General features: G+C 38.0%; 1 protein-coding gene across 2 annotated transcripts in view; it reads right to left on the reverse strand.

The window, feature by feature from the left end:
• PAK3 (p21 (RAC1) activated kinase 3) overlaps nt 1-14,422 on the reverse strand; it is a 137,539-nt gene that overhangs the window by 75,454 nt on the left and 47,663 nt on the right. The window contains exons 8-9 of one of the 2 annotated variants that reach the window (XM_033201166.1): nt 9,730-9,883; nt 5,141-5,178 (exon numbers count right to left, since the gene is read on the reverse strand). Coding sequence is in view for 1 of the 2 variants with exons in the window: in XM_033201167.1 (XP_033057058.1) it covers nt 5,137-5,178; nt 9,730-9,883 (196 nt within the window). In the remaining variant the exon portion in view is untranslated. Of the gene's footprint in view, nt 1-5,136; nt 5,179-9,729; nt 9,884-14,422 lie in introns of both variants that reach the window. The other variant, XM_033201167.1, reaches the window with a different exon arrangement.

The raw sequence follows: 14,422 nt of genomic DNA on the forward strand, positions 1-14,422 counted from the left end.
AATTTTGTATTGTTAGTAGAGATGGGGTTTCTCCACGTTGGTCAGGCTGGTCTCGAACTCCTGACCTCAGGTGATCCACCCGCCTCAGCCTCCCAAAGTGCCGGGATTACAGATGTGAGCCACCACGCCTGGCCGGGAATGTAGTTCTTAACCTGAGTTGGGTCCCAGACTCTTAGGGTTTGGTCTATCTCCCTGGAAAAATACAGGTAGACACATGCTTTTACATATAACTTCAACAGTTCATAGATCTGAAGTCCACCCATCAACTCCAAGTTGTGAACATTGCTTTAGAGAATACACCAGCTAGAGTATGTACACACCAGTAGAGAACCTTAGGAAATTCCCTTTTCTCTGAGCTTAATTTTTCAAGGCCAAAGAACTTAGAGGTAAGGAACTTAGAGGCTTTAGACAATATAAAATGTTGTTTGGGGGCCACTTTTGGTGATTGTTTAGAATGTAGATTTTAGGTTTCTACTCCAGATCTACTCTGAAAGTGGAGCCCTGGAATCCTCAATTTAACAGAATCCCCAGGAAATTCTGATGCACACTGAAGTAAAGCAATTAAACTACGTTAAAAAAAAATTAACCAGTACTGCAAATCACAAAAGAGCAATCTGTCAACTGCACACCCAGTTGCTCTAAGCACAGATAATGGCACATTCAATATGACAACACAATAATGACATATTATTGCTGTTACTTTCCACTTGGAATACTAACTTAGGATTCTAAATATGTCATTTTATTTTCAACAGTACAATAAAAATATGAAATTTTAAAATTAGCCTCAAATTAAAGAGTAAGGGCCTGAACAGTATTTGAAATTGAATACACTAATATCAAAGAAGCTACCACAAATAAGCAGTAAAGCAGGTGTTATGAGATCTATCCCTGAGTTCAATATTAATTACAGAATCATGAGTTTAAAACATTTAGAGAATACAACATTGCTTCTGTTTTACTTCTCACCCGGGCTACTAAAGGATGCAAAACTTGTGATCAGTTTAGGCTATGTCTACAAGGGTTTGTCAGACCCATTAAATTAGATTTTGTAGACAGCCAGATCTATTGGGAGTTTTTATGATGCAAAAAGACACACACATTGCGAACCATACTCTCTTCTAAAACTATAAGGAAAACATAAGGTGCAGTTATCCATTCCTAAGGAACTGAGTCCCACTGAAGTGATTCAAATAGAATGTCGGGGTCCAATTCAGTTCATTCAATCAATAGAAACCTAGCTTTCATCAAGCCATCAATCCATTATCTTCACCTGAAAGTCCTGCCAGCCCTTCAAACTCAAACTGTCCAATAAGGAACTCAGCATCTTCCCACAGAAATCGGCTTCTCCTGAAAGACAGCATCATTATCTTTTTACCCACCAGCTATCAGTTTAAGCCTACGTTCATCTTTGACCTCACTCCTCCAACATCCAATTAATAATCTAAATACCTCTAGAAATTGAATGTAATCTCCCCATTCCTGCTGTTACTACCTCATTTCTGGCTCTGATTACCTGGATGCTTGCAATATTCTCCCTACTAGTGTCCCTTCATCCAGTCTCACCATTTGTCCTTAATTCATTCTGGACATTTGCTGTCAGATTACTCTTCCCAAGGTCTAAGTGTTAATCACTTAACCTTCCTGCTCCAAAACACTTCAAAAGCTTCCCACTGAATACTGGAAAGCCAGATTCCTTGGAATACCATTTAAGGGCCTGTATGATTTGGTTCCACCTTAACCTTTAAGACTTATTTCCTGATTCCCTTTCTTGCATCTCAGTCTTCATTCAACCCCATATTCTTTGTTTCCTTGCTCTACTCACCAACATACCCTTTCTTATGCTTTTCTTTTTACTTAAAATGCCCTTCCCATCTTCACAGATTGAAATCTCATCTGACCTTTAAGATCTAGCTCAAATGCCAACTTTTATATGAAGCATTTTCTAACTTAACATTCAACAAACACATACCAAGTATCTATTTGGTACCAGACACTGAGCTTCAGCCCTTGGAGACAAGGGCCTGCTTCCCTTTCCTCCCCAGTTAAAGCAATCTACTTTCTTTGAAATCTCATAGCATGTCGACATATTTTATGACATGTAATACTATCCATATTGTTGGGGTTTTTTTTGAGACAGGGTTTTGCTCTGTCACTCAGGCTGGAGTCCAGTGACAGAATCAAGGCTCACTGCAGCCTCCACCTCCAAGGCTCAAGTGATCCTCCCACCTCAGCCTCCAAAGTAGTTGGGACTACAGATGCGCACCAACATGCCCAGCTAATTTTTGTATTATTTGTAGAGACAGGGTTTTACCATGTTACCCAGTTTGCTCTTGAACTCCTAGGCTCAAGCAATCTGTCCACCTCAACCTCCCACAGTGCTGGGATTACAGGCATGAGCCATTGTACTCGGCCACTATCCATATTGTATTGTACTTCTTTATGTCCATGTTTACCTTTCCCTACCAGCCTAATAGTCAAACTTCCTAGAGCTTATAAGGAGGCAGTTGGTAAATATATGTTAAATAGGTAAATATCTATTTGTTTTATCTCCAGACAGTGAGATCATCATTTTTTTCTAACTTAATGCAATATTTTAGCTATAATATAGACTTCGTTTTAATTCTACAAGGAAAACCAATAGAATCAATCTCAAAAGAAACAGTTAATATCTTAGGAGAAAACAAAAACCAATACACAGGCTATCCTAGAAAGTTGGTGTTTCAAATAACCGACCAACCGGCCAGAATACCCAGTCAAGATTGCACAAGCATGATATTAATGAAATCAAAGGAGGTAAAGTATGTGTTATCATGGAGGGTTGTCATTTTTGTCCTTCCTATTTTCCTATTGCCTCCCTTCACATGTTGTTTTCATTGTGGCCCAGGAAGCTATCATGGCAAAGATGGAAGAAAAGGGGAAATGGCCAGTCAGATGAGAAGGCCATATTCTGTTCTGTTTTGGGGAATCTGAGCAAAGCGCAAGTACAAGTTTCATGTGTGAAAAGAGTGAGTTTTTCCTCTTTTGTCATGTAAAAATAATAGTAGTTTACATTTAATAAATACATATTATGTGCTAGGTACTATACTAAGTACTTTATATGCATTATCACATTTAATATTCACACAAGACCTAGGAGGTAAGTACTATTATTATTCCCTCTTAAAGCTGAGGAAAGAAGCTCACAGAAGCTAAGCTACTTTCCCAATGTCACATACTTAGTAAATAGCGAAATCAGATTAAATACCTACATCCAGAGCCTAGACTCTTTCTTTTTTCATTTTATTCTTAATTGTAGTAAAATATATATAACATAAAATTTATCATCTTAACCATTTTTAGGTATACATTTCAGTACTGCTGAGGATATTGTTGTATAATGATCAAAGCCATTCATCTCCATAACTCTTTTCATCTTGTAAAACTGAAACTCTGTACCCATTAAACAACTCCCCACTCCCCCTGCTCCCAGCTCCTGGCAACTAGTATTCTACTTTCTGATCTCTATGAATTTGACTCCTCTAGGTACCTCGTATATGTGGAATCATACAGTATATACCCTTTTGTGACTGGCTTATTTCACTTAGCATAATGTTCTCCTGGTTCATCCATGTTGTAACATATGTCAGAATTGTCTTCTTTTTAAGGCTTAATAATATTCTACTGTTTATACATACCATCTTTTGTTTACCCCTTCATCTGTTGATGGACACTTGGGTTGCTTCCACCATTTGCCTACGGTGAATATTGCTGCAATGAACGTGGGTGTATAAATATCTCTCAGAGATCCTCCGTTCAATTATGGGTATATACCCAGAAGTGGAATAGCTAGATCATATGGTTAATACCATTTTTAATTTTTGAGAAGCTGACATAACATTTCAGAACCTTTACTCTTTACAACTAAAGAAGATCTACTGGTGTCATACTGGCTACCCAGGGTGATGTCAAGCAGACATCTGTCCACTATCAAAGGCATTTGTCTGCTATAAAAGGAAGAAGAATCAGCTTGGCCAACCATGACTGTTTGAATAAATGGTTAGGAGATTTTCAGTAGTGCAAATTATTTCACCCCTAAAAAAGCAAATGAGGCAGGAAGTAATTTCTATCAGAATATCTGAGATCATTTTCGGTCTAATGTGTTCAAGAGTACAGTATCTGTACTCTTTCAGATACTATAGCACTTTCAACAACTAGGTTACTTATTTTCTAGTCACTTCTCTGATAAAAATTATCTATGTGACTTTGGACAAAGTCACTTCCCTCACTGTACCTCAGTTTGTTGGAACAAGTGACATACAAAACTTATACTGTTATAACCTTAGAAAAGCTATTTAATTCTCAAAACCTCAGTTTCCTCATCTGTAAAATGGGGACAATGGTGAGACTTACTTAATTGGGCTGTAGGAAAGATTAAGTACTTATAAAAATAAAATTATCTTACAGTTTATATTGTAAGTGTACACTGTTGGTGTCCAGAGAAATTTTTATTAACATGATTATTATTCTCAAAGTTCTACACATAAGAGAAACGGAAACATTGTTCACATAAAAACCCTGTACAAGAATGTTCCCAGTAGCTTTATTTGTAATAGCTAGCAACTGAAAATTTTCTAGAGAGCCTTCAATGTATGAATGGTTAAACAAACAGTGGTACAATCATACCGTGGAATACTCACAGATAAAAAGGAACACAAATTATTGATATACACAATAACTTGGATTAATCTTAAAAGAATTAAACTGAGTAAAAAAAGCCAATCCCCAAAAGTCACATGCTGTATTATTTCATTTACATGAAATGTCCAGAAAGCCAAATCCATAAAGGCAGAATCTATATTAGTTCTTGCCTGTGACTAGGGTGGGGTGAGTGGAGTTAACTGTAAGCCAGTACGAAGGATTTTACTAGGGTGATGAACATGTTCTAAAACTCAATTGTGGTGATGGTAGCACAGGTATACATATTTACCAAAACTCATTGAACTGTTTACCTGAAAATAGGTGAATTTTATATAACTGAATTATACCTTAAAATTGTTTTTAAAAGACTCTATATCTAAAACCTGGATCTATGCAGTCATATTCTCTTGAATCTTTGGAAACACCCAACATGTGACATAGTTTTCAATTTTTCACTTACCGAAGGATGGGCTGCTATGTATCCATGTGCACTTTTATCTGTAAAGTGAGAATAGAGAGGTCACTTTTGTTTCACAAAGACTGTTTCATTCAGAGACCACACCAGAAAAATAAAAATGAAAAAACTGCATGATTTCAACTAGAAGGAAATGTTCCAATTTAGTATTAACTAGATATTATGACTAATGACATAGCTTTTCTTAAAATAGCTCACACCATTACATCCTCACCATATTCTTACTAGGTCATTTTACAGACATTAATGAAGGCCTCTGGTGAATCTCATTTATATGGAAGAATGACAAGATTACCTACTCTTAACTGATATGATTCTATACGTCTATAGTAGTCCCCCTTATCTGAATTTTCACTTTTTGTGGTTTCACCTACCTGTGGTCAACTGTGATTCAAAAATATTAAATCAAAAATTGCAGAAATAACTAATTCATGAGTTTCAAACTGCATGCCATTCTGAGTATGATAAAATATCATGCTGTCCTGCTCCATTCCACCTGAAACGTGAATCATCCCTTTGTCCAGTGTACCCACTCTGTTTACACTACCAGCCTACTAGTCACTTAATAGCCAGTTTGGTTATCAGAACAACTGTGGAGCTATCACAGTGCCTGTAGTCATGTACCCCTTATTTTACTTCATAATGGCCCCAAAGAGCAAAAGTAGTGATGCTGGCATATTGTTATAATTGTTCTATTTTATTATTAGTTATTGTTGTTTATCTCTTACCGTGCTTAATTTATAACTTTATCATAGGTAAGCAGGTATAGAAAAAAAACATGGTATACATAAGGTTCAGTACTATCCATGGTTCCACGCATCCACTGGAGGTCTTAGAGCATATTCCACATGAGTAAGTGGGGAACTACTCTACATCTAGGATTTTTCCCACTTTCCTCTCTCCCTACCTCCTTTCCATTCCTTCTTTCCACTTTCCTGTGCTATCTCCATCTTCTCCTCCTCTTCTCCTCCTGTGCAATTAGTCGGTCCCAATACCAAAGCATTCAGAAAACCTATGATGAGGTACACTCAGCCCTCAGTACAGTACAACTGTACAGTTTTAATATAGTTGTCAGGATTTCATCTTTGTAAGTTGAGAGAAATTTGGCATATAAAACTAAGTGTTAAACAGCAACAGCTATTTGGAGTAAAGAACAAACTCTGATACTCTAAAGTGTATTCATGGTTACAGTGAAATGATTTCTTGAATATATTTTCAGTTCTGGTTGCCTATGGGTCTAACTTGGAGCACAGCTCTTGATTTTCTCACATGAAACATTTTTTGATATGTCACCAGGATCTCTTAGATATTTTATTCTATGTGGAAGCTTAAATACAGTAAAAAGTTTTCCTTGATGGCTTTCTTTGTAGGTTTTCAACACTGAATAACAGCAGTTAAGCAATCTTCTCATTTTAAGAAAGTCCAGTTTAGCAGTTTGGGCCTTGATATTTGATATGGCCAAATCAGACACTCTTCCCCTTCCAAGGGTATCCTTGGATCATTCTCAAAGAAACTTAAAGCCTGCTTATACTAAATCCAGTGCCAAGAGGTAGGGGCTCTTTATAGCTGGAGTACTAATGATAATATTCCCTTCATTCTTTAGATGTTAAATAATAAGTTAATAAATTATTGTAGAGAGAGAACTCAAATCATCTATCTCAAAATGTGAAAGTATTATTTGGTATATATATTTCAGCTGCTGATATGGCTTGCCTGTTTCCCCACCCAAATCTCAACTTGAATTCTATCTCCCAGAATTCCCAAGTGTTGTGGGAGGGACCCAGTGGGAGGTAATTGAATCATGGGGGCCGGTCTTTCCCATGCTACTCTCGTGATAGTGAATAAGTCTCACAAGATCTGATGGGTTTATCACGGGTTTCTGCTTTTGATTCTTTCTCATTTTCTCTTGCTGCTGCCATGTAAGAAATGCCTTTTGCCTCCCACCATGATTCTGAGGCCTTCCCAGCCATGTGGAACTGTAAGTCCAATTAAACCTCTTTTTATTCCCAGTCTTAGGTATGTCTTTATCAGCAGCATGAAAATGGACTAATACAGTAAATTGGTACCAGTAGAGTGGGGCATTGCTAAAAAGACACCCAATAATGTGGAAGTGACTTTGGAACTGGGTAACAGGCAGAGATTTGAACAGTTTGAAAGGGCTCAGAAGAAGACAGGAAAATGTGGGGAATTTGGAACTTCATAGAGATTTGTTGAATGACTTTGTCCAAAATGCTGATAGTAATATGGACAATAAAATTCAGGCTGAGGTAGTCTCAGATGGAGATGAGGAACTTTTGGGAACTGGAGCAAAGGTGACTCTTGTTATGTTTTAGCAAAGACACTGGAGGCATTTTGCCCCTGCCCTAGAGATTTGTGGAACTTTGAACTTGAGAGAGATGATTTAGGGTATCTGGTGGAATAAATTTCTAAGTAGCAAAGCATTCAAGAAGTAACTTGGGTACTGTTAAAGGCATTCAGTTTTATAAGGGAAACAGAGCATAAAAGTTTGGAAAATGTGCAGCCCGACTATGTGATAGAAAATAAAAACTCATTTTCTGGGAAGAAATTCAAGCCAGCTGCAGAAATTTGCATAAGTAGCAAGGAGCCTAATGTTAATCCCCAAGACCATGGGGAAAATGTCTCCAGGCCATGTCAGAGAACTTCACGGCAGCCCCTCCCATTACAGGCCCATAGGTCCAGGAGGAAAAAGTGGTTTGTGGGCCAGCTCCAGGGTCCCTGTACTGTGTATAGCTTAGGGGCTTGGTGCCCTGTGTCCCAGCTAATCCAGCTTTATCTGAAAGGGGCCAACATACAGCTCAGGCTGTGATTTCAGAGGGTGAAATCCCCAAGCCTTGGCAGCTTCCACGTGATGTTGAGCCTGCACATGCACAGAAGTCAAGAGTTGAGGTTTGGGAACACACACCTAGATTTCAGAAGATGTATGGAAATGCCTGGATGCTCAGGCAAAAGTTTACTGCAGGGTTGGGGCCCTCATGGAGAACCTCTGCTAGGGCAGTGCGAAAGGGAAATATGGGGTCAGAGCCCACACAGAGAGTCCCTACTAGGGCACTGCCTAGTGGAGCTGTGAGAAGAGGGCCACCATTTTCCAGACCCCAGAATGGTAGATTCACTGACAGCTTACACCATGCACCTGGCAAAGCCGCAGACACTCAAGAGCACCCTGTGAAAGCAGCTGGGAGGGAGGCTGGAACCTGCAAAGTCACAGGGGTGGAGCTGCCCAAGACCATGGGAATCTGCCACTTGCATCAGCATTACCTAGATGTCAGACCTGGAGTCAAAGGAGATCATTTTGGAGCTCTAAGATTTGACTGCCCCGCTGGATTTTGGACTAGCATGGGCCCTGTAATCCCTTTGTTTTCGCCAATTTCTCCCATTTGGAATGGCTGTATTCACCAAATGCCTGTACCCCTATTGTATCTAGGAAGTAACGAGCTTGCTTTTGATTTTACAGGCTCATAGGCAAAAGGGACTTGCTTTGTCTAAGATGAGACTTTGGACTGTGGACTTTTGGGTTAATGCTGAAATGAGTTAAGACTTTGGGGGACTGTTGGGAAGGCATGATTGGTTTTGAAATGTGAGGGCATGAGATTCGGAGGGGCCAGGGGCGAAATGATATGGTTTGGCTGTGTCCCCACCCAAATCTCAACTTGAATTGTATATCCCAGAATTCCCACATGTTGTGGGAGGGGCCCAGGGAGAAGTAATTGAATCATGAGGGCTGGTCTTTCCCATGATATTTTCATGAAACTGAATAAGTCTCATGAGATCTGATGGGTTTATCGGGGTTCTTCACTTTTTTTTCCTTCTCATATTCTCTTGCTGCTGTCATGTAAGAAGTGTCTTTCACTTCCCACCATGATTCTGAGGTCTCCCCAGTCATGTGGAACTGTAAGTCCAATTAAACCTCTTTTTCTTCCCAGTCTTGGACATGTCTTTACCAGCAGCATGAAAATAGACCAGTACAGTTGCTTATAGTGCAAATTTGAACATCAAAGCTCTAAACAAAGACTAAATCTACACACTAGCAAATGAGGTCAAGATTTGGCAATAACATGGATATTTCAATTTCTAAACATAGTGAGATATGGTTTTCTCTTTTCAGTCTGATTTGGGGGTCTTATCAAAATAACCTGACACCAAACAAAACGTGTGCTGTGTCATCATGCTGCAAATCAACGAATCTAAGGGACAAAATAAATTTCCAGAGACCATGGTTTCATGCATACAACTCTTACTTAACGAACACATCACAAAGCCCGATAAATGACTGAGTGTCTTTATGACAGTAAAGAGACAACAATTGTCACTACCAATTCAAGCTCACAACTACTACTTCACTAAATAATTACCTTATTTTGATTCTAAAAATACTTGAGTTATATAACTTAACATCAACCTCAAATTCCGACTCATTTTTTGGTTTCCTTATGTTGATGCCATTTGAAGAAGGTACTAGAACTGACTTCAAATATCCCACAGACATTTTGTTCTCAACATGACGCTCTGAGATTGAAATTACTTTTTCACCTTTGATACCACAGACTTCCTCTTACCTCCTGATGTAAAGCTCATGTATTTCTGGTTGTTGACTGTTTCTTTGGAATCATAGAATTTGAGAACATCTAGAACAGCTTGGGGGTTCTTCTTCTGTTCCAATTTTGTTATGTTGGAGGTTTGGAGTAATCGTGCCCATTGCTCGGGAATTCCCTGTGGACAACCAAAGGGAAAGAATGGTGGCTCAGAACATTCTGCAGCAGCACTTTTACGTTCCAGTAAAGTTCTTCACCAAGAAGCCCATGCTACCTGTAGGATTACACTTGGGAAACTGAAGTTACATTCTAGATTTAAAGTTAGTAACTTAATAATGCAATCATTCTCTTCTCTAATTAAAACACATAGGTAAAACTAGGATCCAACTTAAAAAGGGTGGGTGGGAGTATGACTGTGATAGAAAAAAAAAAAAAGCGCATGAAAATCACCTCCATATTGACTCTGCTCATCCATGAAATGATGTTTACGGCTTAGCTTATTTTTTTTCTGGCGACTCAGGGCAGACATAGCAAGACTTCTCTAAATTTGTGCACAGCATAGTAAAGTGCAGATCAATGGGTTTTATGACTGGAATAACATAAGCTGTTTCTGGTCATGTTGTAATCAGAATATATTTTAGAATAAAAGGAAAGGATCACCCTTGGTCAGGTTATACTTCGTGATTACAAAATGTAATTTTTTGGGTCTAGAGCTTTACTATAAAGTCAGGTCAGTAGGAGAAAAAAATAGAATTGTGGAGGAGCAAGAACCACTGAGATGCTAAACAGTAACATTAATGCTGCTTTGGGCATTTTCCCTGCAGCTTTCTCCAGGGCATGCTCTCCTTCTCCTCTCCTCTCTCTCTCCCTTCCTCCTCACTTCATTTTTAGGCCACATAGAACCTGGGGACTATGAAAACCATGCCAAAGCCTTGTGAAAATTTATAATAATCTGAAGCATTTAGAGCAGAGAGGAGGGAGTATTTGGAAATATAACCAAGGAGAATTGCAAAAATTAGAGGTTAGCTTTGCATTGAGCATTCAACATTCTTTCCTACATGTTCAGCCTACAGAAGTCTCAATTTCATAATTATCCAACCTCCAAGAGAAACTTGGAGAGAGAAACAGACACACTATTCCTGAAGTGCATCCAGACACAATTTATGTGGCTTTGTCCTATGAAGTCTCGGCAAAACAATGTGTGACGTGGGCCTCCAGAGTTTGGGAATGACAACAAAAAAAGTGAGATAAGCCAAGCAACAACTCTACTGCACACACATGAACCTGCTGCTGCAGTGCTATGACATCTCAAAGAAGCACTTTGATGCAAGCTTCTTTTGGGCCTGTGACGCACCTCTGGGAGCTTCCCTGGGCACATCTGTGAGCCATAGAGATCTGGCTGTAATGGACGTAAATAAAGAAAGAAAAGAAAGTTAAAACAGAATGTGGGACAACTTAGAAGGTGGGAGGAGATGAAATCAATGGGTCTGAATGGGGGGAGTCCCTTCTAAAGTGGGGCGGTTATGAAAATAGGGAGGTTTTAACTAAATCAGGGACAGGACAGGCTACAGGACAACAGATTTAAGAGAACAGAGAAAATGACAATGTTCCAAAGTTTGGATGTATAATCCCACTTTTGGCAAGATGCTTCCTCCATAAATATGTATTAATAAGAATTACCATTAAATGATTGGAGAAATTATTAAAAGGCAGAAATATGAATTTGGAGGCAAGAAGGATGGCATCATGAAAAGCTTTGACAATAGTTTGTAAGTTGTTTTTATAATTGGGTGATCACAGGTAGCCAATGGCCATGTGATAAACTTACAAATTTCAGTTCCCAATTCTGGTTAACCAATTTTAGTTTCAAAAGTGTGTATGTGGCTAAAATTCAAAGGATGGCTGTATGGAAACACTGAATTTTACTCTCATTGATGTGATTCTTTTTCACTTTGTAGCTAAAGTCATGGCTGGCTTAGAGAAAACTAGATAAAGAACATTCCCACACAGCCAGACTCTATATTTTAAGTTTCTTAGATATTAGACTAGGGAAAGGGAAACCACTCCATTTCAAACCATATATATATAATTTCCATTTTAGTACTGCAGTTCTAAAATCCCACTTCCACAAAATAAGACAAGATATAAGACAAGATATAACAGCTTTGCCTAAATAAAGATCCCTCAAATGCTACAGAAACATGCTTGACCCAACTGGCTTGATTTTGGATATATGTCCTTGATTCCTGGTATTTGGGGTTACTCCAAGCACAGTGAAATGACACTTTTACATGCATTTTTCACACGGCTAGATGCTAAAGCCTTAAGCCAAAAATTTGAACTCAGGAGCCCATGCATTATCCCAGTTCTGATTCTAAGTGCAATTAATAGCATTTGGTTAATACCGTAATGGCCAAAGGAGTTATTAAGTGTTACAAATTGAGGTATGCATTGCACATAAGCACTAGAGCAGACATTACTGGCATAATCATTACTATAGTCATTAGAATATTTGCAGTTATTATACATTCCCATGGCACTTCTAAGCTTTTGTGGTAGTCTTATGATCACTAGACAGCAGGAAAAAGTGCTGTCAATAGCAAAAAATCCTCCAGACAACTATACTTACCACATGACTATACTGCTGACATAATTTTGACTACACTGCTGACATTTCTTTTTTCTAAGTTGAGACAAACCCAATTATCAATAAAACCTGACATTCAAGTTTGAATGTATGCCACAAAGGCACATAGTCATAAAGCCATCTCATTATGCCACATTGAGAAACTAATCCCAAAAGTCAGACAGCTAATGAAGACCTAGGAGTTTGAGCATCAGAAGCAGGAGCACATATCAATGCCTGACTGTGTATATGATACCAACTAGAAGTACATCAAGCTGGGGGTTGTCCAGTGTAGCCCAGGAGAATGGCAGCATGATATAACAGGCCAAGCATTTATCTTATCATAAGAAATGATAATTTATATCACTCATACCATTTTTCCCTCTGATTGACTTGAAGCGACCATCACAGGTCTAGAGGTCTGGAAAGGGGAGTTCTGAAGTATTTGGGACAAAAATGGCAATATAAAGGGTAAGGACCTGTAATCATTGAATACCAAAAATCTCACCTCCCAACCTATGTTTAGCTTCAGGGTCCAAGTGTATGACCAGGTATACAAACAAGGTCGTATGGGCCAATTAGCCAGAGAGCAATCACCAAGCAACACAGCAAATCAGTGTCCAAATATTCAAAATAACAAGCCCTTGTAAGACAACTGGATTAGATAGTTCAGCAAATTGCACAAAATTCAACCTAAACAACCATGATAATCAAACTTAACAATATGATCCCCTCCCAACACGCAATAAATTAGTGGTGCGTTGACAATTAGGACCCAATTCTAACCCTACCAATAAAAACACTTTCTTAAAAGCTTTTTATAATTTGGCATATTTAAATTAATAAACATAATAATATAGTAAATGTAAATCACAGGTTAAAAAAGTACCAAAAAGGGCAGAATTTGGCATCTTTAAAAATAATGTATGAACAAGTAGTTACAAAAGATCACCAAGATGACAATAAAGTACTTCCATTTACCAAATTTAGCTTATGTCTATCTATATATTCAATGGATTCATAACAATGGAATATTTCCAAACAGCTATCTTATTTCAAATTGGGGATATTTTTAGTGGGGAGAGGGGTATTTGTTTCATATGGGTTGGCTGTATCCAACTGTTTTTCATCATTGGAAAGATAACCTATCACTTTGGGTTCTTTGGGTTCTAATTGACAGCAAAATGAAAATGACTGGTGCTGCAGTTAGCAAGATGGTGGTGATTTACTTTCTTTCATTTCCATTCAGAATCCAGAAAGATAAATGAAAGAGCTAGAGAGAGAGATACTGTATAATAAGATGACAAGTAAGTTTGAAAAGTGGAAAGAATAAAATATTGGAAAGCAACTAGAATGTCACATGGGATAACTGGATGAGAAAATGTTCACATCAGAAAACAAAAAGGAAGAAAAAAAAGAAAAACAATGAATGACAACAATAAAACACAAGAGTAGTTTAAATGAGGAAAAGCACAGAGAACATTAAAATGTCAAAGCTGGAAAAATTAATAAAAAAGGGAAGAGTTATTAGGCAAAACCTTTATAAAGTTTAAGGGATTTTCTTGTTTCAAGTGTCAGCAAAAATAGTTAAAATATTTGTATAATTTTTAAAAATATAAGTTTTTCAGGTTATACAAATTATTTTTTTTTGGTGGTGATGATGGTGGTGGTAGTGGTAATAGCAAGGCTGGAGTATCTAAGTGTGGCTAAGAGAATATTCTGCAAATATAGTAAAGACTAGGTTCAAACTCAAAGCCATTTGAGTAATGTCTCTGACTTTAATGATGAATTGGTTAAATCTTACCTATCTCCACTTTATGTGTAAATATTTCTTAACGTTCTCCTCTGCTTGCTACTGAGAACACAGAAATAATCAGCTCACACCACTTTACGAGGCCAAGGTGTTTACTGTTTCCATTTCCATTCTCATATCACTTACTTCCAGAATGAAAAAATAAGATAATTTGACTGTCAATTCAGCAACATTGTTTGCTTCTCCACATAGATTAATTTGTTCCTTCTTTTTTTCCACTTAATCATATAACACAGTCTATTCACTACTATGTTATGAAACAAAAAACTCAACTACTT

The sequence above is a fragment of the Trachypithecus francoisi genome, unplaced genomic scaffold, assembly GCF_009764315.1.
Source record: "Trachypithecus francoisi isolate TF-2019V2 unplaced genomic scaffold, Tfra_2.0 Lachesis_group6, whole genome shotgun sequence".
Classification (NCBI taxonomy): Eukaryota; Metazoa; Chordata; class Mammalia; order Primates; family Cercopithecidae; genus Trachypithecus; species Trachypithecus francoisi.